The sequence below is a fragment of the Cygnus olor genome, chromosome 12 (genome assembly GCF_009769625.2).
Source record: "Cygnus olor isolate bCygOlo1 chromosome 12, bCygOlo1.pri.v2, whole genome shotgun sequence".
Lineage (NCBI taxonomy): Eukaryota > Metazoa > Chordata > Aves > Anseriformes > Anatidae > Cygnus > Cygnus olor.
In genome coordinates, this window is record NC_049180.1 from 216,695 (window position 1) to 240,828 (window position 24,134).

The 24,134-nt window shown below is 58.5% G+C and overlaps 3 protein-coding genes across 4 annotated transcripts; 2 read left to right on the top strand and 1 right to left on the bottom strand.

Annotated features, from left to right (window-relative positions):
- The first annotated feature begins 1,111 nt into the window (after nt 1-1,111).
- LOC121076987 (haptoglobin-like) lies at nt 1,112-3,295 on the top strand. Its single transcript, XM_040571704.1, is given in 5 exon segments — nt 1,112-1,282; nt 1,584-1,648; nt 2,165-2,239; nt 2,482-2,767; nt 2,769-3,295. Coding segments are annotated over 5 exon segments (897 nt in total). The 5' UTR covers nt 1,112-1,277; the 3' UTR covers nt 3,235-3,295.
- A 389-nt stretch (nt 3,296-3,684) lies between these two features.
- Nucleotides 3,685-14,369, top strand: DHX38 (DEAH-box helicase 38). Its single transcript, XM_040571671.1, has 26 exons — nt 3,685-4,092; nt 4,586-4,773; nt 4,930-5,034; nt 5,455-5,620; nt 5,739-5,857; nt 6,006-6,082; nt 6,315-6,470; nt 7,431-7,592; nt 7,678-7,785; nt 8,702-8,814; nt 8,916-9,053; nt 9,307-9,493; nt 9,583-9,768; nt 10,230-10,370; nt 10,544-10,654; nt 10,734-10,850; nt 11,098-11,205; nt 11,324-11,436; nt 12,024-12,232; nt 12,319-12,473; nt 12,551-12,706; nt 12,782-12,916; nt 12,994-13,119; nt 13,528-13,623; nt 13,846-13,967; nt 14,111-14,369. The coding sequence occupies exons 1-26, from the start codon at nt 3,749-3,751 to the stop codon at nt 14,193-14,195; spliced, it is 3,723 nt and encodes a 1,240-aa protein (XP_040427605.1). The 5' UTR covers nt 3,685-3,748; the 3' UTR covers nt 14,196-14,369.
- A 39-nt stretch (nt 14,370-14,408) lies between these two features.
- On the bottom strand, nt 14,409-20,426 carry PMFBP1 (polyamine modulated factor 1 binding protein 1). 2 transcript variants are annotated; one of them, XM_040571684.1, is made up of 14 exons: nt 19,915-20,426; nt 19,455-19,584; nt 18,718-18,966; nt 17,944-18,051; nt 17,746-17,854; nt 17,003-17,177; nt 16,733-16,886; nt 16,241-16,429; nt 15,908-16,063; nt 15,490-15,828; nt 15,070-15,179; nt 14,908-14,982; nt 14,700-14,793; nt 14,409-14,498 (listed from the first exon to the last, which is right to left on the bottom strand). In XM_040571684.1, the coding sequence occupies exons 1-14, from the start codon at nt 19,968-19,970 to the stop codon at nt 14,409-14,411; spliced, it is 2,034 nt and encodes a 677-aa protein (XP_040427618.1). In that variant the 5' UTR covers nt 19,971-20,426. The 2 variants fall into 2 exon arrangements, with proteins under 2 accessions (XP_040427618.1, XP_040427617.1); XM_040571683.1 differs by lacking the exon at nt 14,409-14,498 and having other exon boundaries at nt 14,514-14,793.
- Nucleotides 20,427-24,134: the final 3,708 nt, after the last annotated feature.

Sequence of the window (24,134 nt, forward strand, 5' to 3'; positions counted from 1 at the left end):
GCAGCCATCTCTCCCCTTCCTGAGCAAGGCCCGTGCCCTAGACGCAGCCTTGGCTGTGCAGCAGCACCCTGGCGCCCTGTACCTGGGATTGCGCCACGCACCGAACTCCACCGAAGTTGTTTACGCGTCCCAGGGATCCAGCCTTCTGCAAGAGCGGGTGTGCCGACCGATGGCTGCCTGTAACCCCTTGCTCTCCTTAGGGCTGCACACCCTACGCCAGCCTCTGCTTCGTAGATCCCCGTGTTCTGACACGATGCTACCTGCTGCCCGCGTCCAGCCAGTGTCTCCTGCTGGTGCCTCATGCCTGGACCTCTGTCCGTGTGCCCTGGGGTGGGCTCTGGGCACCTGGAGGTCTGCGTGTGGGGCTTGGCCTTCCCGAGGGTGCCAGGGCTCTGCTCGCAGCTCCTGCCACCTGCCCCGCTGCCGCAGGCCCAGGACCACAGGCCGGGCTCCTTCCCGGGCCTCCTGCTACGCTGTGAGCCCTGTGCCCTCTGCCAGCCCTGTGCAGCCCTTTACCACCACGGCTTGTCGGGCCCTGCCCACCCGTGTGCCAGGAAGCAGAGGGCTCCGCTGCGCTCGTCCTGTGCTGCTGGCTCGGCTGCGTCCAGCTGGGTGCCCGCCAGCGATTGCTGCTACGAGTTCCTGTAAGGCTGGGCTGGGTCCCAGCCTGCGCTGACAAACAGCCCAGGGCCAGAGCAGGCTGCCCAGGAAGGGGTGGGTAGGTGTGGGAAGAGGGGCTTGGCCGCGGCCCTGCTGTGTCCCTCGGCTGGCTGGGCTGGCAGCGTGTGCCTGGATGGGGGCAGAGCTGGGCGCGGGGCGGCTGGGGCTCGGCTCCCACGTCCTGGCTCAGGCTTCGCCTTCGGTGCTGGTGTGGGTGCTCCCCCAGGGCTGCTTCGGGCGGAGGTGTGGGGGCGGTTTTGCAGGGCTCTGCCTTGTTTCTGTGAGCCTCAGCCGGTGTCTCAATGCCAGGGCCCCACTTCTGCAGCCAGACCCCCCCACGCTTGTAGCTGCAAAATCCAGGAAACTCCCGGCCTGTTGGTTTCCCGCGGGAGCTTGGCAGTCTTCTCGGGAGCCTCCGCCAAGCTGGCCGTGAGCCAGGTGGGGCTTCTTGTGCTGCTCCTGCTGGGAAACATGCTGGCAGCATACAAAAAGGTCAGGAGGTCTGGAGCGCGCGGGGCTGCACCGGGGTGAGGGAGTTAGCAATAAAAGGGATGAGGAAGGAGCCCCAAACAGCATCGTCCTGCAGGAGGCTGCTGTGAGGAGACCAGGCTGCGACCATGGGGTGAGCGACACTGCTCTGACCCTGCCTGCACTGGGTGCTGTGCCTGTTCCTCTCGCCTGGCCAAGGACCTGGCCCTGCTGCGTGCTGTGGCAGGACCGGTGTCGGGCCTGGCGGCACTCTGGGTCCCGCCACTCCTGCACTGCGTAGCAGCCGGGGCCGGGGGTGGCCCAGGCAGCTCCTCCAGGCTGTGCTGGGTGGGGCAGCCCCGGGGGTGAGGGTCAGTCCTCTGCCTGCTGGAGCCTGCAGACCACAAGCAGGGGGTGGGACCCCTGTGCTAAGTGTCCCCCTCTCCTCCCTGCAGAACTGCAGTGCTGCTGTTTGCTGGCCTGGCCTGGACTCTGCTGGAGATCACCGCTGCCACCACTGGTACCTTCCAGGGCAAGGGTGGGAGCACTGGGGCTCGGATGAGGCCAGGGGCAGCTTGGCAGGGAGCAGGCGTGTGGTGGGGGAGGCAGGACTGAGGAGGGACCAGCCAGCGGTGGAGGGGATGTCCTGGGCTGAGCATCCTCTACTCGCAGAGTGGAGCCCGTCGAGATTGAGCACGGCCACGTGGAGCACCTGATCAAGTACCGCTGTGATCCGTACTACTAGCTGCGCGGCTCTGGCGACGGTGAGCCTTGCGGCACAGGCACAGCACCCCAGGAAGGTGTTTGTCCCTGGCTGCAGGGGCAGGGCTGTCCTGGCACAGGGCTGCCCCCAGTGCTAGATGATGGAGGCCCTTCCCCTGTTCCCCGGGGGGGGATGAGCAGCTACCCCTGCTTCCCCAAACCCCGGTGAGGTACAGGTACCTCCTGCCTCCCTGGGGATACCCAGGGGTGCATGGGCACTGTCTCGTCCTCACCCCCCATCGGCAGGGGTGCTGACTCCCATCTCCCTCCAAAGGCACGTACAAATGTGATGAAAATCTGGCGTGGGTGAGCCCTGAAGCTGGCAAGGAGGCGCCCGTTTGTGAGCCAGGTGAGAGCAGAGCGGTGCAGCAGGGGCTGCGGGGGTTTGGTGGGCTGGGGACTGTGCGTGGTCTGCCTGCGCAGCCAAAGGGCCCGCAGGGCTGTGTGCAGCCCCCATCTTCAGTGCTGCTCCCTGGGATGCTGTGGGCCTGGAGGAGTCTGGTGGTGATGACAGGGCAGGCTGCGAGATGCTCCTCTTCCAGAGCTACGCCTCCTCCCGTGGCTCACAGGGCCCTGCTCTTCCCTCTGCAGTGTGTGGCAAACCTGAGAACCCCCCCGCACCCATGCAGCGCATCATCAGAGGCCTGCTGGCTGGGAAGGGCAGCTTCCCTTGGCAGGCCCGGATGGTGAGCCGCCACAACCTCACCACGGGGGCTACGCTCATCAGCGACCAGTGGCTGCTGACCACAGGCAGGAAGGTCTACCTGAACCACAGCGAGGAGGCCACGCCGGAGGAGATCGCCCCCACGCTGCGGCTCTTCCTGGGCGGCCGGGGGCTGCCCGCCCTGGGCGTCGAGCGCGTGGTGCTGCACCCCGGTGGCCGTGGACCTGGCCCTGCTGAAGCTCAGGCAGAAGGTGCCCGTCGGGGCGGAGGTGATGCCCATCTGCCTGCCCCAGCGGGACTACGTGCAGCCGGGGCGCGTGGGTTACGTCTCGGGCTGGGGGCGCGGCGCCACCTTCGCCTTCCCTGAGGCGCCGAAGTACGTGATGCTGCCCGTGGCCGAGGCCGACAAGTGCCGGCAGTACTACGCGGCGCAGGGGCCGCACGGCGTCCGGCCCGTCCTCGGCGACGCCACCTTCTGCGCGGGCATGAGCGAGCTGCGCGAGGACACCTGCTACGGGGATGCCGGCGGCGCCTTCGCCGTGCAGGACTCCGGGGACGGCGCCTGGTACGCGGCCGGCGTCCTCAGCCACGACAGGACCTGCGCCGCCTCCAAGTGCGGCGTCTGCGTGGACGTGCGGCGCGTGCTGGACTGGGTCCGGGAGACGGTGGCGGCTGCCTGAGATAAGGGGCCGCGAAATAAAGCTGGGGGACCGCCCGGCCCGGCCCTCACCCTGACCCTGACTCTGCTCCTGCCTCCCTGCGAGCCCGGGGCCTTGTTGGGGGGGGGCTTGTTGGAGGAGGGGGCCTTGTTTGGGGGGCGCAGTTTCCGGGGGGGCTCTTTTGCGGGGGACGCTGTTGCCGTGCCCGGGGCCGTCGTGCCCCCGCCCCCGCTCTCTTCCGCGAGCACGTGACGTCCGCCGTCCCCCCGCCGGAAGTCCGCCGAGGGCGCTGGGGGCGCTGTGTCCCGCGGCCGTCGGGCTCTGTGGTGGCCGGGCCGCCCCCGGGCTGCTGCCGCCGCGGCCGCGGCGCGAGGGGCCCGGAGCGGGGCGGGGTTGCGGCCGCTGAGCGCCCGAGGGCGGGGCCGGGCCGGGCCGGTGCCTCCCCGGCGGCAGGCGGCCGGCGGCGGCAGGCCTCGCGTCCCGGGCGCCCGCAGGCCCCATGGGTGCTGGCGCGGCGCGGTAGCGGCCGGCGGCGATGTCGGAGGCGGGCGAGCAGTCGCTGCACCGGCTGGCCGGGACGGGCCCCGAGGCCGGCGGGCTGGTCCTGCGGGGGCGCAGCGCCGCGGCCGAGCAGCACGTCTTCAAGGCGCCGGCGCCGCGGGCCTCGCTGCTGGGCCTGGACGTGCTGGCGGCGCAGAAGCGGCGGGAGCGCGAGGAGGAGGCGGCGGCCGGCGGCGGCGGCGGCAAGCGGTCCCGGGTGTGCTCCTACAGGGACTGGGAGGAGGGCCGCGACGAGGCGGGCAGCCCCGAGGAGGACGAGGACGAGGACGAGGAGGAGGAGGAGGCCGGCCGCAGCGGCCGGAGCGCCCGCAAGGACAGGTGCGGTCCGCGGGGTGCCCGGCGCTCGCAGGGGCCCGAAGGCTCCGCGGCAGCCCGGTCCCTGCTGGGGCACCGGCCGCAAGCATCGGCTGCGTGCGGGAGCGCGGTGCCTGCGGGGCTGTGACCTCCCTGCGGCCGGGAGGGCCGGGGGTGTCGCCGGGGACCTGAGGGGGTCCCAGAAGAGCTCTTGGGCTGGTGCCGTCCCTGAGGCTTGGCGGCCAGGGATGTTTTTAGATGCTGTTAGGCCTGCTAGCACTAAACGCCCTGTCCGTGTTGTTGTCTGCCTCCTGACGCTTGGAAGCAGCAGCCTCCTTAGAAGCGTTCGTGTCTGAAAACAGCAACAGACACGCTGGGCTGCCAGCAAAGGGTGGAGAGAGCGTTCCTACCCACAAGCTTCTGCTATTGCGGAGACTAGGACTAGAGTTACAGGCGGCGAATTAAAGGCTAGCTATTCCTCAGCACTGTAAGCTTTCTTTCTGCTCTGCCTTTCTAGGCATTATCGTTCTGTCCATGTGGAAACACCTTCCTACACAGGAGGTGTCAGCGAGGAGTTTTGGGAACGCAGTCGGCAGCGGGAAAGAGACCGCCGTGAGCATGGTGTCTTTGCGTCCTCCAAGGAGGAAAAGGAACGGAAGAAGGAGCGCAGCAGGGATCGGAACCACGATCGTAAACGAGACCGCGGTAACAGTTTGAGATGTTTGTGACTTTTTGCTTAGAGTCGTGGGGCTTGTTCCTTAGCCTCTTTGTTGCCTTGACTGGTGCTCAGGGTGTTTTCTAGGGTAGATTTGGGAAGCCTGTTTGTGCACAGGGTATCTGATCTTATTTTCTCCTCTCCAGAGGAGCGGGACAGAAGTCGTCACAGCAGCAGGTCAGAGAGAGATGGCTCATTGGAACGGAGCAGCAGGAGGAGCGAACCAGAGAGTCCCAGGCATCGTCCTAAAGGTAGGAGTGGGACTTAGCAGAGTTCTCACGTAAAATCTAATGGGAAAGGGCGTGTTACTTTTTTGGGCTCCTGCTGTTTTTGTCAGGATGAACGTTAGTAAAAAAATCCGGTATTTTTTAAGGCCGGTGGTTAGGACAGGCATAAAGCTCCTGGCTCTTCCCGGATGTAGGACCGGGAGTGATCTGCCAGCTGTGTGCGAAGACCTGGCTGATCCCCGCCCAGTGAGTTTCATTCTGGGTCTGTGAGATACAGATGTGTTCCCCTGGCAATTTTCCTTGGAGGCAGTGCATCAGCTCCTTCTCTTAGAGGGACAGCAGATGGGTGCCCTCTGTGCTTCCTCTGTAGAAGGTGGAAAGTGGCTGCAGGTGCTTAAGGCCGCAGTGTGAATGCTGGTTGTCAATCATCATCTCCTCTACTAGATGCAGCCACGCCGTCTCGCTCCAGCTGGGAGGAAGATGACAGTGGTTACAGCAGTTCCCGCCGCTCACAGTGGGAATCTCCCTCCCCCACACCTTCCTATCGAGACTCAGAGCGCAGCCACCGGGCATCATTCTTGCGGGACACGGATCGGAGAGACCGGGACAGGTATCGGCAGCTGGGGATGTGGCTACGAGCCAGCGATCTGCAAGAAAGGGCAGGAGGGTGTGTGTAAAATTAGCACCGTGCTGTAGGCAGTGATTCCTTCTTCGTGCTGTTTTCACAGGTCTGTAAGAAGCAGGTACTCGGATAAGACGCCGTTGCCCACACCATCGTACAAATATAACGAGTGGGCTGATGACCGGAGACACCTGGGGGCCACACCACGGCTGTCCAGAGGCAGAGGTGAGGAGTCTGTGGAGGACTGCCGAGGCTGGGCAGTGGCAGAGTCCTCTAACCCTGTGCAGCACAAGGACAGGTCTTGGGGGATTCCCTCCACAAGCAACAGCCTGGTGGGGCTGGTGGCCCGTGCTGACCAGCCCCTCTTCTGTAGGGCGGCGTGAGGACGGGGAGGAGGGCATCGCCTTCGAGACAGAGGAGGAACGGCAGCAGTGGGAGGACGACCAGCGGGTAGGAGCCTGGGGAGCTGGGCACCTGGTGAACGCCGGGCTACGGACTGCCGCCGCTGGCCCCGAGGCACCGGGAGAGCCGTGCCGCGGGGGGCGTCCGGGGACCGCCGCTGGCCTTGCGTCGGGGCCGCTGGCGGCGGGCGGGCTCCCCCCGGCGGCCAGACGGGGAGCGGCGGGGGGCCCGGCCCAGCCCGAGCAAGCAGCAGAGCTCAGCGCTGCACCTCCCCTCCCAGCAAGCTGACCGGGACTGGTATATGATGGACGAGGGCTACGACGAGTTTCACAACCCCTTGGCCTACTCCTCTGAGGAGTATGTGAAGAAGAGGGAGCAGCACTTGCACAAGCAGAAGCAGAAGCGCATCTCTGCACAGCGGCGGCAGATCAATGAGGTGGGGGCGAGATGCAGAGCTGGCTGCTCTGAACGTGTGCGGACTGCTCGTTTTGCTGCTTCTTAAGAGACCTGCTTGCTGATGGGATTGGCTGAGCCCTTGCCCTTAGAGTGAAAAGGGCAGTCTTTGTCGTGGCCCAGGCTGAATGAGCTCACAGGGAAACTTGTTATATTCCCTTGGAAAGTGCAGCCGTGCATCTCCTGCATGGGGCAGAATTCAGTTAGCGACTGCAGTTGGTCACAGCGTCCTGGGCTGCTGGAACGCAGAGGGCTGTGCTCCTGCTATACAGAAGCATGAACCATGTTATTGGGGCTGTCTAATGTTGCTCCAGACACTCAGGGCTGCTGATCTCAGCATAAGAGCAGGGTTGTCTCCAGGCTTCTGGCCTTCAGTGTGTAGCTGGGGCGTTGTGGACAGTTTGCCCTCCGTTTTCTTGGAGACCGTTCTGTTAACCACGTACTTTGTATCGCCAGTCTGTGTTCCTGTACCCTGCTGCTTCTAGTTAGTTTTTTTTTTTTTTTCCAAGTGCTTGTTTTTGGGTTCCTTAGGCTAGAACCTTCAGTGTTACTTGTTGTACACGTTCCAGGCTTACTTAGTTTCATCTGTGGGGCTCTAGACTCTTTCCCTTTTGGGGGAAGGAAGACCAGCAGATGCAGCCCTAGATCATTTCAGTACTTGAAGCCATGTGGCATAACCGTGGTGTGTATTGAGAATCAGTTACAGATTTGCCTTCAGCAGTTTCCTGCTTTTAGCTTCCACTTTTATGAATAACTTAGGCCATCATGACTTGGTCACAGTCCTGTAGTGCTTCGCAGCAAGCTGTGTTGCTTTATTTATTGCCTTGCAGTTGCTTTGAGCTGTATATACTGTGGGGTAGGTGTAAGGAGTCTCTTGATTGTTCTTGAGTTTTAGGTGATGGAAAGTAATAGTTAAAATCCTTTGATATGTCGTTTCCTGCAGGATAACGAGCGGTGGGAGACAAACCGCATGCTGACCAGTGGTGTAGTTCATCGGATTGAAGTGGATGAAGATTTTGAAGAGGATAATTCAGCCAAAGTGCATCTGCTGGTGCATAACCTGGTGCCTCCGTTCCTAGATGGGAGGATAGTCTTCACCAAGCAGGTAGGGGCTGTGGCTGAAGGTTCTAATGGCAGGGAGTCTCACAGGTGTGAGCTTTCTGTCGTGAAGCAATGCCTTTTTCCTCTAGCCAGAGCCGGTCATCCCTGTCAAAGATGCCACTTCTGATTTGGCCATCATAGCTCGGAAAGGCAGCCAGTTGGTGCGCAAGCATAGGGAGCAAAAGGAACGTAAGAGGGTATGCTATGTCCTTTTGTCCTACTGCCCCGCTGTTTGTGTAATGTAGGGCTTCGCAGCCTTTGTTTGGACTGTGTGGAATACAGGCCTTGGTGGCAGTGATAAGATGTCCACTGCGTTTTTGTGACCTGGGGTATCCTGGTAGCCCGGCTCGTTGCATTGTCTCGTAAGCTGCTGTAGTGATGTGATTTCCTCAGGCACTGCCCGGGACGTCAATTGTTGTGCACTTGTGCAGAGAAGTTTGATCCAAAGGAGATTTGGATCACGGAAGAGGAGAGCAGGTGAAAGAATACAGGGTAGCTCAGATGGACAACAGTTAGTGTGGGTGGCAGCAGGGTAGATCTTGTCTCAGCAGAAGAGTTTTGAGGAGGAGCATGCAGTAAGGTAGTGTATTAGTCTTTGTGGGTGTGTGCCTAATAGACTTCCTATAAAGCTTATGTGGTAGTGGTGGGGAAAGCACAGATACATTGTAAACTGAGACTGAGCTGGATTTGAGGTAGGTGTACTACGAGTGGAATGAAGGTGGAAGCTGACCTCCTGATACAAGAGGTGAAAGAAAACCAGAAAGGTGGGAGTACCTGAAGGTACCTGTTGAGAGCAGGAAGATTAACTCTGGTTCAGATTTGTGTAGATCTAGGTGCAAATTTAATGGAACTGTCAGCAGCTGGAACCATTTTCTTAGGAGGCTGTTGGTCATGCTGTGCTTGAAGTGTCTGTATCCAGACCAGTGTCTAAAAGGTCTGTCACAGTTCAGCTGGAAGAGGGGAGACTTGATGTAGGAATGGGATGTCTGTTCTCTCTCGTAGCACTAAGGAAATGTGAAGCTAACGTGCTTTTCTAGCCTTACGAGTAGGAGTGCAGAAGAATGATTTTTTCAGTCCCAACTGTGGCACTTACACTGCTCTCTGCCTTCCCAGGCTCAGCATAAACACTGGGAGCTGGCAGGCACAAAACTGGGAGACATTATGGGAATCAAGAAAGAGGAAGAGAAGGATGAGATGGTGACAGAAGATGGCAAAGTGGATTACAAGTAATCCTTCCTTTGAATTGCTCATGTTTAGCTGGTGATGGGGCCATAGGCATAGCAAAGTGTGCGGAGAGACAGTTTTAAGGTTTTTGGTGTTTCCTTAGGACTGAGCAGAAGTTTGCTGAACACATGAAAGAAAAAAGTGAAGCAAGGAGTGAGTTTGCCAAGAAGAAATCAATCCTGGAGCAGAGACAATATCTGCCCATCTTTGCTGTACAGCAGGAGCTGCTCTCCATCCTCAGGTACGGTTGTTAGGCAGCTGGTCATAGTACAGTCCTGTGGCATTGGCTTACGTCTCAGGAACACAAGTGAGAATTTTTCCTTGATATAGGGCCTGTTTGCAGTTGTACCCTCAGAAAACAAAACCCGTCGCGTGGTCTGGTTGATGGCAGTTCTCCTGCTAAAGCAGGACAACTCTTGGGTGACCAAGCAGAGCTGTGAATGAAAAAGTCTTTCTTTGTGGTGTACAAAGAAATGTTCTTTCCCTTTCTTCAGGGACAACAGCATTGTGATTGTGGTAGGGGAGACGGGTAGTGGGAAGACAACTCAGCTGACGCAGTACCTCCATGAGGACGGCTACACAGACTACGGCATGATTGGCTGCACCCAGCCCCGCAGAGTGGCAGCCATGTCCGTTGCCAAGCGGGTCAGCGAAGAGATGGGCGTGCGTCTGGGAGAGGAGGTGAGTCCGGCAGCATGTGCAAGGGTGCAGCCTGTTGACAGTGAGTGCACAGGGCTGGTGAAGACTTGCTGTTATCTCTGCCCTCCCAGGTGGGCTATGCCATCCGCTTTGAGGACTGCACGTCAGAGAACACGATAATCAAATACATGACGGATGGGATCCTCCTTCGTGAGTCACTGCGAGAGGCTGACCTGGACAACTACAGTGCTATCATCATGGATGAGGCACATGAGCGCTCACTCAACACTGATGTGCTCTTTGGCCTGTTACGGGAGGTGTGTGCGAGTTGGGCTACAGGAAGATTCTAAAACAGTGGCATAGGGTGTGTGAACTGGTCTTTGGGCAGAATATTGGCAGAGGCAGTGCTTTTCTCCCAGGCCTGGGAAAGGGAAATGAAGAGAGGCTCCCACATCTCTGACTGCACTTGGTGCTCAAACGTCCTGATTCTTGGTTCTGAGGGTTTAAATCTCCCTTAGCGTGTTGCCAGAGGCTTGCTGGCTAACTAAGAAGCTCTAGGTACAGAGATGCTTGCAGGTATAAGGCTTTCTTGGCTGGTGTCAGACCGTCTTTTTAACTGGACGGATTGTATAGCATATGCCTTCCCTGGCATTAGTGGTAAGTGCCTCTAGAGTACGGTGGAAGCTCCATCCTGTCCTGTTGTCTCAGTAGTGATGGAAGTAGCCTGGAGGTATGCACAAACGCCACTATTCTATTGTTCCTTTCATATATTTTCTAGGTGGTAGCACGACGCTCAGATCTGAAGCTTGTTGTCACCTCTGCCACCATGGATGCAGATAAGTTTGCCTCCTTCTTCGGGAACGTTCCCATTTTCCACATTCCTGGGCGCACTTTTCCTGTTGATATTCTTTTCAGCAAGGTAAGGTCAATGTGAGAGAGTTTGTGGTGTGAGGGGGGCGTGGTGACTTGGGTGTACCTCACTGCAGTGGACAGAGAGGAAAGCAGAGGGGTACCCATGCTGCGATGCAGCCTTACACACAGGATGGGGCAGGTGAGATTATTGGTGTCTGTAATTTGGGATGTGTCTTTCAGACCCCACAAGAGGATTATGTGGAGGCTGCTGTGAAACAAGCCCTGCAGGTCCATTTGTCTGGTGCTCCTGGCGACATCCTTGTCTTCATGCCTGGCCAGGAGGACATTGAGGTGAGCTGGATGGAAGGGCAGGCACTGTCCTACCCCTTTATTGTTTCAGTCTTATGTTAATACTCCTCTTTGTGTCTAGGTAACCTCAGAGCAAATTGTGGAGCACCTTGAGGAACTGGAGAAGGCGCCTGCTCTTGCTGTACTGCCTATCTATTCTCAGCTGCCATCTGACTTACAGGCCAAGATCTTCCAGAAGGTGCTGATGCGTACTCTCTGATGGGACTGGGCAGATGGGAGATTAGTGTAGGGAAGACTAGTTGGCATGAGAGAGTGGTGCAGAGATGCCTTTTGTATTGCACATGGAGGGTGAGGGAAAGCATGTGCCCCCTTCGACTTCCCAAGAGTCACTTCTGTCCTGGGTTCTGTATTGCTGCTCTGCACTCTTCTTCAGTGGTGTAGAAGCCATTGCCCAACAAATTGACTGATGTGTGGTATGCTTGCAGGCTCCAGATGGGGTCAGGAAGTGCATTGTTGCTACTAACATTGCAGAGACTTCACTGACAGTGGATGGCATCATGTTTGTGATTGATTCTGGCTACTGCAAGTTGAAGGTAAGCAAAGGTTTCCTGGACTGTTGATGTCTGTCATCTCTGGGGTTGGGTTGATGGAGTTCTTTGCCAGTGACCCAGCCTTCCTCTTGCTTCAGTCTGTTTTTCTGGTGCCCTGCAGGTTTTCAATCCCCGTATAGGCATGGATGCGCTGCAGATCTATCCCATCAGTCAAGCCAATGCCAATCAGAGGGCAGGCCGAGCTGGCAGAACGGGCCCAGGTCACTGCTTCAGGTAGGCACATCACTGGTGTTCCTATTCCTGCCATACTACAGCTTGGCATCTGGCTACGTGTGTATATATATATATATATATATATATATATATATATTTATATTTTTTCTTCGCTGGAGAACTGTTCATTGCCTTGAATGTGTTGTGGAGATGAGGGCTGTGGGCAGGCCTTGAGGCCGTCTGTTTTGGACCTAGTATCTCTGCAGAGGAAAGGGTATTCTCTGGTTTCTTACCTTGCCAATCTTTACTTGTGGCTGTTCCGCCATTGCTGAACCAGCTGCTTTGATGTTATCAGGACCATAGCCAAGCTAAAGGCAGCTATCTCAAGGCTTTGCTTTGAGACTGGTCTGGTACAAGACTGTACATGAGGGGGGTGTACCTCGTGCTGCAGTCCAGGCACTTGTGTGCTGGGGAGGCTGCACTGTGGCCTTGGGAGAGGTTCTTCCTTGGGGCTCTGCTCGTTGGCCTGGCTGAGTGCAGAGCTGCTGCCCTGTGCAGGGCCTGGCTGGGTTGGGAACTGCTGGTCATTCACAGAGGAATGCAGTGGCCTGAAGGGGAGGGGCATGCTCTTGGCATCTGCTCCCCAGGCTCTACACCCAGAGCGCCTACAAGAATGAGCTGCTAACAACCACGGTGCCCGAGATCCAGCGCACCAACCTTGCCAATGTAGTGCTTTTGCTCAAGTCCCTGGGTGTGCAGGACCTGCTGCAGTTCCACTTCATGGATCCACCACCTGAGGACAACATGCTGAACTCCATGTACCAGCTGTGGATCCTGGGAGCCCTGGATAACACAGGTACTGGCCGCTGGGGCAGGCTGTCAGCCAATGGGACTTTGAGGACCTGTCCAGTTGCTCTATGGATCCTTATGGTATTCCTGCAGGTGGTCTGACCTCAACAGGACGTCTCATGGTGGAGTTCCCACTGGATCCTGCACTCTCCAAAATGCTCATTGTTTCCTGTGACATGGGCTGCAGCTCTGAGATCTTGCTCATTGTCTCCATGTTGTCTGTGCCTGCCATCTTCTATCGGCCTAAGGTACCTGTTTGCTCTTCCAGCAGCTTAGGGCCTTTAACTGCCTTCTGACTAACCTGTGTTCTTTGCTTACTCTTCAGGGTCGAGAGGAAGAGAGTGACCAAGTGCGGGAGAAATTTGCTGTCCCAGAGAGTGATCACTTGACTTACCTGAATGTTTATCTACAATGGAAAAACAACAACTACTCTACACTGTGGTGCAACCAGCACTTCATTCATGCCAAGGCCATGCGGAAGGTGGGGCTGTGGCAATGAGGTTGGGGGAGGGAGCCTTACGTAAGAGAGGGATCTGACTGCTGCACGTCTTTGCAGGTGCGGGAGGTGCGTGCCCAGCTCAAGGACATTATGGTGCAGCAGCGGATGAGCCTAGCATCCTGTGGTACTGACTGGGATGTTGTCAGGAAGTGCATCTGTGCTGCGTATTTCCATCAAGCTGCAAAGCTGAAGGTGAGGGGTCTGTACCTGCCTGGGGGATGAGAGGCCCCTGCTGGGAACTGATGTACTAACCACACTTCTCTGTGCAGGGCATTGGGGAGTATGTGAACATCCGCACAGGCATGCCCTGTCACCTGCATCCCACGAGCTCTCTGTTTGGCATGGGCTACACCCCAGACTACATTGTGTATCACGAGCTGGTCATGACCACCAAGGTAAACTAGAGCTGAGGGCTAGCAGGAAGGGTAAAGAGTGCTTTGAGGGAGGTGGGAGGGCTTTGCTGTGATAGTAGGATCTGTTGGAGGGTGTAGTTCTCAGCCTTTCTCGTCTCTACTGACCGGACATGTCTCTGTCATCTGTAGGGCCCTGTTTTTCTCTTTTGTGATACGTTTTCCTGGCATATGTGGGACATCTTTGTAGTCTCACCAAGTCCTGCCCATAGCAGCTTCTCAGGGCCCATAGCAGCTTCTGAGGCCTGGAGGAATTGTCTGGAAGGAGTATAGTCCTAGCTTTGGAACTGCCATCAGCAAGTGGAGGAGGGTGGGAGCTGCCATGGCTCTGGCAATGGCGTCCAGACGCTGGGTGTCATCCTGCTACCCTGGTCTTTCCTTCTTTCACTGCAGGAATACATGCAGTGTGTCACTGCTGTGGATGGAGAGTGGCTGGCAGAGCTGGGACCCATGTTCTACAGTATCAAACATGCTGGCAAGTCGCGCCAGGTGAGTCTCCTGCTCAGACCCAGCTGGCAGACAGACAGCAGGCTACTACACTGGAAAGGAGTGTTGCCTGAGTGGGGTTCCTGCTGCACACAGCCCCACTGCATGCCTGTTCTTGGGTGGGGGTCTGTTTTTTGTTGTTGTTGTTTTTTTATGTGGAGGGATCAGACTTGCGGGCCTGCAGAGAGTCCTGCCAGTCCCTGATCTACTGCTGCTTTGCCCCAGGAAAACCGCCGACGTGCCAAGGAGGAAGTGTCTGCCATGGAGGAAGAGATGGCTCTGGCTGAGGAGCAGTTGCGTGCCCGCCGGGAGGAGCAGGAGCGCCGTAACCCGCTGGGCAGTGCAAGGTGGGTGCTGGCACTAACCGGCCATCAGTTGCCTGCTTAAGAGCAGTAGTGAGCTGCATGGAGGATTCCAACTTCTTCACAGGTGCTCCTGGTGCAGGGAAAGGTTGTATTCTCCACTAATCGCTCTTGTCCTTTACTGGCAGATCTACTAAAATCTACACTCCTGGGCGGAAGGAGCAGGGGGAGCCCCTGACACCACGACGCACCCCAGCCCGCTTTGGCCTCTGAGAAGGGAATGCCCATTGCTACGAGGCTTAAAGATTTCCAAGAGCAGCTGAGTCCTAGGAGTGTTCAGCTTCTCTGACTGCTATGAGGCTTGCTACAGCTTGTAGCCCTGGAAGGTTTTGGTGCTTGGCACTACTTTTGCTACAGAACAGAAAGAATTTTATTTGTTTAAAGGTTGTCAGTCTTTAACCCTTTTTTTTTTTTTTTTGTTTTGCGTCACTTCTCGTCCTGGAGCTGAGCTCTGGGTAGAGGCAGCCCTGCAGAGTTGTGCATGGCTCGTGCAGTCAAGTTGCTGCCCTGTACAGCCTGGGACAAGGCATGGAATTACACTGGCTTAGAGGGCAAAGACAGCCTGTGCTTGGCCCAGACCTGGCCTGGAATACTGCAAAGGCAGTTTGTCCGTGACCTGTGCTCTGGGCAAGCAACTGATGCCCAGCTGTCCCTGTACACAAGGGAGGGTCGGCTCAGCACTGTTCTGGGCCAGGCTGTGTCGGGAATTTTGCTCACCTTCATCTGCTCACCCTTGTGGTGCTGCTCATGTGTTCTGACCCTGAGGTACTTGTTTTCTACCTGCAAGCTGCCCAGTGTGTCCTGAAGATGCCTGGAAGAAAGAAAGGCGGGGGAGATGAGGTGAGGCAGTAGTTGTTCATTTGTCCTATAAACCCCTGTGGGCAGCATTAACTGCTCAGACCCAGTCCCTGTGTTCATCACTTACTCCTTGTTGCCTGTCAGCTCTGCAACGTGGTTGATTTGCTGCTGGGTCTTGTGCCCTCGTTTCTCACTTGACTGCCTGAAAATGAGGTGTAAGCCGAGTGAGCTGGTGTGAGGAGAAGACAGGTACCTGCCCCTCTCTACTTGGCTAGGGCTTCTTACTCACATCTGTTCTTTCGCACACTGGCTGATGTTGACCAGCACCAGCTCCCTCTCCTGGTGCGGCCTGCTGCTGTTCGACCATCCCAGGGTGTGGGAAGTGTGCAGGGTTACTACCTGAAAAAAACAATACCCTGTGCTGTGGGTGACCCCACATGACTGCTTTCCTCAGCCTGTATGTGCCTAGGGCAGAAGGAAGGTGCAGGAACAAGGCTGTGCTGGGGCAGCAGCCTTCAGGACTGAGCCACAGGTCTGGAGTAGTTGCCTGTGTTTTGGGAGAGCTGTCTGGATCAGAGAAAAAACATTGCTCCAGCACTACTGGCTACAAACTGTCATGAGGTGTTAGTTTCATGCTGAGGGCTTATTTCTGGCAACCGAACAAAGACGGCTACTTCAGAACATGATGTTCAGCCCTGCTGCTGCTTACAGAGCCACAGTCTCCTCCCGTGTTGGCCTGGGCTCTGCAGTGAGCTGTCCCCTGGCATGTCCTCTCCACCTCTGCCGTGCCTGTGGGCCAGGGTTTGTCCTCTGGTGTCAGGGGCTCAGCCTGCACTCCTCCTGTCCTCGAGCTGTGGTGCTGCATGTTCCTGTCCTGCACCTGCTCCATGGCCTTGCTGAGCTCTTCCTTGAGGAAAGCCAGCTCCACCTTGCAAACAACCAGCTCCTCTTCCCGCAGAGCCAGAGCTTGCTGACTGTCCTGGTGCAACTGCTGCCAGCGCTGGGCTTGGCTGCTCAGCTCCTGCAGCCTCTGCTGCAGGCAGTGGGCCTGTGGGAGGCAGAGGGGGGCAGTGAGAGACATGCAGGATGAGCGCAGATGCCAGGTGGAAGGCTTAGGGCATGCTTACCTTCTGCTTGCTCTGCTCCTGGGCCTCCTGAAGCTTCCTCAGTTCCAAGTGGAGCTGCTGCATCTGTTCCTTATAGGCTGCAATCTTTTCCTCTTGCTTGGCTTTCTTTTGCTGGGCTTGGGCCAGCTCTGCCTGTAGGGTTGCCACATCCTGTACCTGCAGGCGAAGTGGTGGGGCTGGGAGTGTGGCTGGCCAAGCTTGGGCTGCTCCCCAGGGCTAGTCCTGCTCAGGAGCAGGAAAGTGCTCTCTGCAGCTCTGTCCCTTTGCAGCTCAGGCACTGCGGGCTGCGTGGTGGCTGGCTGTGTCCTGGGGCTGTGCTTTTTGTGCCCTTACCTGTTGCAGCAGCTCTGCCTTGTGCTTTCTGCTGGAGGCCACTACCTGCTGCAGGTCTCGGATGGTCTCCTTGGCCCCGCTAAGCTGCTGCAGGCTTCGCTGCTCCCGGGCCCGGGTGGCTCCCAGCTCTTCCTGCAGCTGAGCCAGGCCATGCTGCAGGCCCTGGCTCTGATCTTCCCGCACCCTCAGCTGCAGTGAAGGCACAGCATTAGTGGGTGCTGTATGCTGTGTCTTCCCTCCCCCTGCTGACCCCAGCTCCCTGCTGCACAGGCTTCGTTGCAGGGCTCTGTTCTCTTTCTAGAAGGCTGCTTGTCCAGTCCTTTGCCTGAAGCAGCTCTTCGTGGAGCCTTTCTTTCCCCTCCTGCTGACAGCATAGTGCTTCCTCCAGTTCCCACAGCACGGTAGCTTGTGTCTGGCACTGGACATGTACCGGGTTGCCTGTGGGGCCAGGCTGATCAAGGGACACTGTTGCAGGTTTTGCCTGCTGCCTACCTGCTCCCTTAGGGCGTGGAGCTGCTCCTGGCTCTTCTGCAATTTCTCTTTGGCACGGGCCGTGGCATGCATGTGTTGCGTTGCCAGCTCAAGGGTCACCTGCTGTTTCCACTGCCACTGGCTCAGCTGTGTCTGAAGCCACGCTGCCAGTGCCCTGCAGGCAAGGGCACAGCCCCAGCTGTGGCAGCCCCAGGGCCCCCTCCCTCCAAGGAAAGGGCAGGGGCAGGGCTGTGGCTGTGCCGGGGGCAGCCAGCCACGAGGCCTGCGTACCTGCTCTGTGTCAGCTCTGCCTCGCTGCTGGCTGCTTGCTCCTGCAGTGCCTGCAGCTCCTGCTCTGCCCTACGGCCAGCCTCGCGCTGCGTGCCCTTCCCTGGGCTCGGGCACGACTGCTCCTCCGCACACTGCTGCTGACTCCAGGCTGGTGGCTGCTGTGCTGCTGCCTGCGCTGCTCGGGACAGGGGGGCAGGCTGACATTGCCACCCCTGCCCCCCTCCCTGAGCTTCCAGCAGAAGCAGAGCAGGGCACAGCCCTGCAGTGTGGTTTTGGGATGTTTGCTCTCCACAGGGTTCCTGTGCCCCCCTGGGATGCTTCTCCCCAACTTGAAGACCCTGTGTACTATGGGCGCTGCTTCTTCACCTTTCCCAAGTTGCCCTGTAACCCTGCAACCAGTGATGTTCCAAATGCACAGGGAGCCTGTGGTGCCCATAGGCTCTCAGCCTTTCCCTACCATTGTCCCAGGATGGACTAAGTGCCGCTGCGGACGTGCAGATACTGCTGGGGAGGCATGCACTGCCTGCTGCCTCCTGTCTTCCTGCTGTGCTGCCTCATCCTCCAGCGGCACGTATGCTGACCCTTTTGGGTACCTGGTGCCTCCTTGCTGCTGCTCTCTGCCACCAGTGGCAAGCCCTGGGCTGCCCGATAGTTAGCCAGAGCAGGCTCCCCTGGGGTGCAGGCCACAGGCTGCAGCCCTCGCATGTCCCAGCCCTGGTTGTCCCTCTCCTCACCCACCCCACCTTCCTTGGCAGTGCTCTGCTCAGCCCGCAGCGTGTCCTGTGCCCGGCACCGGAGCATCTCAGCTGTCCTGCTCTGCCTGCAGTGCTTTGCCTCTGCCTCCACCACCACCTGCACGAGCAGCACGGCCAGCTGCTGTCTGCCGGCTCCCAGCCAGCCTCAGGTGCTGGTGCTGCGGGTGCTGGGCCCCCAGCACAGACCTGCTTGAGCAGCTCCACGTGCTCTTTTGGAAGTCCATGGCTGGTGTCAGCATTGTCACGGCAGCCTGCATAGGTGACCTCTGTCTGCACGGCCTCATCCTTCTGGCCCTGTGGAGAGGTGCAGCACTGGGGTGCGGGCACCTTGCCAGGTGTGGGACCCCTCCAGGCCACCTGTGCTTTGGCTGTAGAGGGGCTGGGGCTGGGGCTGGAGAGGCAGTTGGTTTGGGGCAGCCTGGGGGCAATGGGCTCCTGGGGAGCACCTTTGGCACAGGGATGTGGCTGGACCCAGGAGTGAGGCAGGATGGCTGCAGGCTCCTGGCCCTTGGGTCATTCATGCAGCCCCCTGGCGCCCTTCCTGCGGCAGTGGTGTCTGATGGACACTCAGTGGCCCCAGGGAAGGCATCCCTGTAGTCCCTGACCTGTAGCGGGGTGTGGGCCTGTGAGGAGGGCAGTGAGTCCAGCTCCATGTCTCTCAGGCTGTGGGCTGCAAGGTGCCACTAACTCTAGGATGGCTGGAGCCACCAATACACGGATGTCAGTGGGACCACTGTGGACTGCAGGCCCCCAGCTCTGCTCAGCTGGGTGCACTGGGTCGCAGCAGCTATGCCTGCCTTGTTTTGGGGCTGGGTGGGCTGATCGCTGCCTGTTTGCACAGGCAAGGCTGTTGGGCAGGGATGGTGCCTCAGCTGGGTGGAGCTGGCTGCAGGGAACATGTGGCCAAGGGCAGGGGACTTGTACAGCCTGGCCCATGGCTGCTGCATCCAGTGGTGGTACCTTGCCTATCACCTCCTGGTAGTGCTGCATCAGAAAGACCAAGTCCTGGTGTTTCTGCTCCACCACGCACTCTTGCTGCTGTAGCTGGACCAGCCGCTTGCAGTTCCTGCCCCTGCAGAAGTCCAGGTCCAGCTGCAGCGCCTGTAAGGAGGCCAGCACGTGTGCTGGCTCCAGCTCCTGCTGCTCTGTGGCCTGGCATGCCTGGGGCTCTCTTTGCTGGGGCTCTGGCACCTCTGCTTGCCTCTGGCCCTAGGACACAGCACAAGCAGCAGCTGTCTGTCTCACTGCTGTGGCTGGTACCCAGTAGCCAGCCCTTTCTGCAGCTCCTGCCAGGCACTGGGTTTGAATGATGGTACGGGCAGCCCAGGTTTTGGTCAGAGAGCAGCAAGGGACTGTATTAACGACTGGTGGGTGCAGACCTCCTCCCCTCCCAAGCGACAACAACCTGTGTGTGTTCAGGCAGCCCCCAATGGGCTCTCAAACCCCTGAGCATCCTACCATCGCTGCAGTGATGCCGGTGTGACCTGTGGCTGCTGTGGGAAATGGAGGCACCAGGACCGGAGCAGCTGCACCAGGCCTGGATGCCTGCCCTAAGCCCTTGTGCTGTCCCCGGCCCCTGTGGATGTGCTCTCTGCTGGCAGGGGCAAGGGCTGGCCAGGGCCTCCTGCACTGCCCAGCCACCAGCCTGCGCTGTGCACCTCGTGCCTTGGGTGGGCGCGGGGCCCTGCACCACTCACCTGGGACTGGCAGCTCTCCATCTCCTGCTGACGCTGCTGCGTGGAGCTGCTCAGCTCTGCCATCACCGCCTCTGCTCCTGGCAGCCCTCCCCAGGGCTGCTCAGGCTGTCCCAGGGGTGCAGGAACCTCCCTGGATGTGCCATGTTTTGGTCACTCACTGCTGGAGGGCCAGAACACCAGGCGGGCCTTTCCCCCTGGCTCTGAACAACCCATGGCCCCAGGGAGGGGCAGCCAGGGACGCCACCCAGCCCTGCCTGTGCAGCCCCACCATCACCGCCTGGCATTGGCGCTCCCCATCTCAGGAGCGCCTGGTGCCAGCGGGAGATGCTGAGCAGGGGGCTCCTGTGAAGGCACGGCACTTCTGACAGGTTGGAGCCATGCGAGGGCCTCCGGCCCCCCTCTGGCAGCAGCAGGCCCCTCTCCGGGGAGCAGGGCCCCCCCCAGTGCCCCCAGCCCTCACCGCAGACTTTGCGCGCCATGCTCCCCCTCAGCCGTGCTCTGTCCCTGGCATGTCATGACGCTCTGCCCTGGTGCAGCCCAGCCCTGGCCAGTTCTTGGGACAATGCCCGGAACCAGAACCTGGTGACCCCAGACTCTGCTCAGGTGTCCACCAGGGAACGCCTCCTGGTGCTCGTGTGCTCAGTACTGGCGCATGTGCTGAGCCTTGCAGCACCCTTGTGCTGTCCTCACCAGCCTCATGTTGTCCTTGCGCCCTCTTGTCTCTGTGCCACCCTTGTGCCATGCTCCAGACCCATTGTTGGCCCCAGGGAACGTTGCAGCCCGTGGCCACAGGGCCAGCAGCAGCGCCATGCTTGGTGCTGTGCCCCTGGGGCAGCCTTCCCCTGCCTGCCAGGCCTGCCTGCGACTCCCTGAGCTGCCCCGCGGAACTGCGTCCAGCTGCTGGAGGAGGTATCGACCGAGGCTGCTGCTCTGTGTTTCTCACAGTCCAGAAGAGTAAAAATAACAGGAACAAGTTGTCGGAAATGAAATTTCAATTTCTCCACGCCCTTCCCTGTCTGTGCAGCTTCCCGGCACAGATCAATAGTGTTTAGACAGCCAAGGAGATTTTTTTTTCCCCTCTCAAAGCACCAGATCAATAGTTGGAAAAAAACCCACCACCGAGCCTTCTGCCTGCGTGTGCTGTGGTAACTGAACACAGCGGGCCCTGGGCAGCCCTGGCAGTACGGTGGCCACAGCTGGGGGCAGGTGGCTGCGGTGGGGGCCCCTCTGCTCTGCACAGCACAAATGGTCTGGGGCCAGCGAGCCCACCGCAGCAGCATGCCACAGTGTGGACCCAGCCCATGGGCCCCGAGGGAGGCTGAGCACACCCCAGTGGCTGCTCGGGGCTTGGGACAAGCACAACTCCTGTGGGTGGGGAGAAGTCCTGGGGGTGGAACTGGGCCTGGCTTCGAGCCCAGCCGCTGCTGTGGGAGCCGACAGTAAACCAAATCCACTGGCACGCGTTTAACGCCAGCCTGCTGGGGAGAGGTGGGCGGCTGTCACTGGGGGGGGGACCGATGCTGGCAGCAGGAGTCGGTGTCGGCTCTGGGCACGCAGCGACCTCTGACCAGTTTCCTGGGCGCAGGAGACCTGTCCCAAACGGTGTGCCCACAGGTCTCCCTGTGGCAGTGGGATGCATGGGTATTAATTCATCAAGCTGCCGAAGGACCACGTATTGACAGTGCCCAGGCAGCAAGAGGGGCAGTGCTAGTGCAGGGCGGGTAAGTGCGTGGCTGCACAGCTGTATGAAAAGCAGTCCACAGAGGCAAACTGCGGGTGCTGGTGTGGGTGGGAGTGAAATCGAGGGCTGGTGAAATGGGCCTGTGGTGCCTGAGCACATCAAATATCGTGGGATTGATCAGTCGAGGGCTGCAGCAGGGGCAAGGGGATGGGAAGTGCTCTGGCAAAGGGCTGAGAGCGAGTGAGCGGCTGGGTCGACCCTTCCTGCCCAGGTGCCCCGGTGCAGCTGTGAGGCGATGCCCGGGGCACAAACTTGCCACTGGCCCTGGCTGCCTGTGCCACGGGGCTCCCTGTGACCCCCCCCCCTTGCTGATACTCAGTGCTGCTTCACGAGCAAGTACTTTAGCTGGAAATTTCCAAGGCCGAGCTGGGCCCAGAAGGTGAACTCAGATGTACCATAAGAGGAATCGTCGGTTGCCATGACGACCTGCTCCGCCAGCGGGTTGCAGCCACAGGCAGTGGGAGTGGGCGCAGAACCGATGGTGGCGTGAGCAGGGCCACTTAACCCCCACTGCTGCCAGCTGCGTGCAGAATGCAGCTGAGTTCAGCTCTAGTTTCTGCCAGTGCAAGGGAACAGAATCTCCCAGCAGATTTTAATCTTGTTCAGGCAGTGGCGGCCAGAGCACAGAACCTACACGTATGTTCTCCTTCCTTGGTGCTCCATCACTGTGCTATTGCTGCTTTAATTAGAGTGGGCTGCCCTCCCCTGGCTGCACCCTGCTCATGGCACCACAGGCCAGAACCAGCCCCATGGTGGCAGTGGAGCCTGGAGGAGCCCGTGCCGCTCTGCCCAGTGCAGCACAGCTCTGCCTGGCACACAGCAGCGCAGCTTGGCACAGCACTGATGTCCTGCAGCGGTGTGCACCCAGATCTGCTGCCTCTGGCACCACGGCCCACTTGCAGCCTCCACATATGTACGTTGGGCCTTTGCCACGTCCTCCCTGGCTACTGCCAGCAGCAGCCCTGGCTGCGTCGCCAGCCTGTGCCCACTGCGAGCCAGCTGCTGCACACAAGCACTGTGATGGTCCAAGCTGCCATGCCATGTGTGCTGTGCTGTGCCACGCCATGCCACGCTGCCCTCACCTCCAGAGGTCGTGCCGCCGATCCTGCTGCCCTGTGGCTGGCTGCTGCAGGCGGGCATAGCATGGCAAGGGCACAACCCTGTTCCAGCTCTGTCCTGGCAAACCTGGGGGGCAGCCCCACAAACCTGACCCACATCTGCCTGCTCTTGCTTGCCTGCTGCTGGGAGAGCGTGGGGCCAAGCTGGACCCTATTGGGTGAGCCGGCACCTCGCACCGGGCGGCGCTGGGGGTGGGAGCCGTCTCACTTTAATTACTGCCGTAATGTTATTCTTTTCAGTGCCACGTTAATTGAAATTAAACAGCTGCCACGTTCTGGCTGGGACAAAAGTGAATCCATTTTCATTCCTCTCTGGTTTAATGAAGACTGACATGCTGTGAGAAAACAAAGGCGATCCAGCTGCTGCCTCTCGCCGGCACATGCACCAGCAATTACCAGAGACCCTGCAAGCTGGCGTGGATGCCCCACAGTGCCCCATGGCTGCTGCTCTGCACAGCCCAGCCCTGTGCCCTGGGGTGCTCCTGCCCCAGGGGTTCAGCGGGGGAATGTCATGGGGGACACCGGCACAGAGGGCTCGAGGGAAAACCACAGCATGCCCAGGTGCCGAGTCCTGGCTTTGATCCTGTCCGTTAAGAAGTGTCCTGGTCATGGGCCTGTGCCCCGGCACTGCCCCTCAGCCCTCCCATGCTGCTGGGGTCGTCCCATCTCTGTGGGTTTGGCCAACTTCAGCTGCCCAACACTGAACATCACAAACAGCCCCATACAGCCCGAACATCTAAGCTGAGGTAGCAGTACTGAGGATGTTGTCTCCTCCCAGCTTTAAGCCTTTTTCATTTTTAGGACTAGGAGCTTGCTTGTGATGCCATTCAGTACGTTAAAATATGCAAAATGAGGCGCTGGTGCAAACCTCATTAACACCCGCCTCCAACATCATTAAGATGTTTCCAAGAAAATTAATTGAGAGACTCATTAAAAATAAATTAAGAAAAATGTGTTGCAGAGCGCCTGCTCTGAGCTCGTAAATCACGGCTCAAAGCTCCAGGCCGCTGCACAGGCAATTAACGCCAGCCGATTTGTTTTATCCTGACTGCAAAAATTAGAAAGCAGACGTGGAGATTAGATTAGGGACGTCTGTCAAGCGGAACTTGGAGTGAATATTTTAGGATACAAAATGGAAATCAGTAAAACAAAGCTGAGACTTCATTCAGAGGAGCTGGCAGGCAGAGGTGGGGGCAGGAGGAGGGAGGTTGAGATGTTTTCTGTTTGGGGAGTGACACCAGCACTGTGTTTAGATATACACCCATCTCACACTCCTGCCACCAGGCAGTTTTCCACTTCCATCTGCACAATGCCAGTCCTGCAGCAGTGTGCTCAGGCACCGACTGCCCCACTCCAGCGGCATGAGCTCATGCTGAGAGCCTGCTTTGAAGTTGCTGTGTATTACACAGCCTGAACCAACATGTCACCTATGGATGTGCTGATTACACACTTGGATTAGCAAACACAGTACAGCTGGGTGAGACCAGTGCTTTGGACTTAGCTTTGTGGCATTAGTACCCCTTTGTCCATCTCTAGCGCCTTCCATCAGAGGATCTCAAATTGCTTTATATTCATGAGCTGAACTGCATAGCCCTTCTGCAAAATGAGCAAGTGTTATTATCCCCATTTTGCACAGGAAAGTCAAGGCACAGATAAGGTCTTGCTTGTTTCTATGTGAGAGCATAAAAGCCTTGTGCAGTTAATATAGTTGCAGCGGCAGGCATGGCATTTGCACATCCCAGTAGTGTGCTGAACACACTGACAGCCATTTGAGCAGCTGAACATCCAGCCATGACCACAGGCGGAGTCAGCCGTGGTACA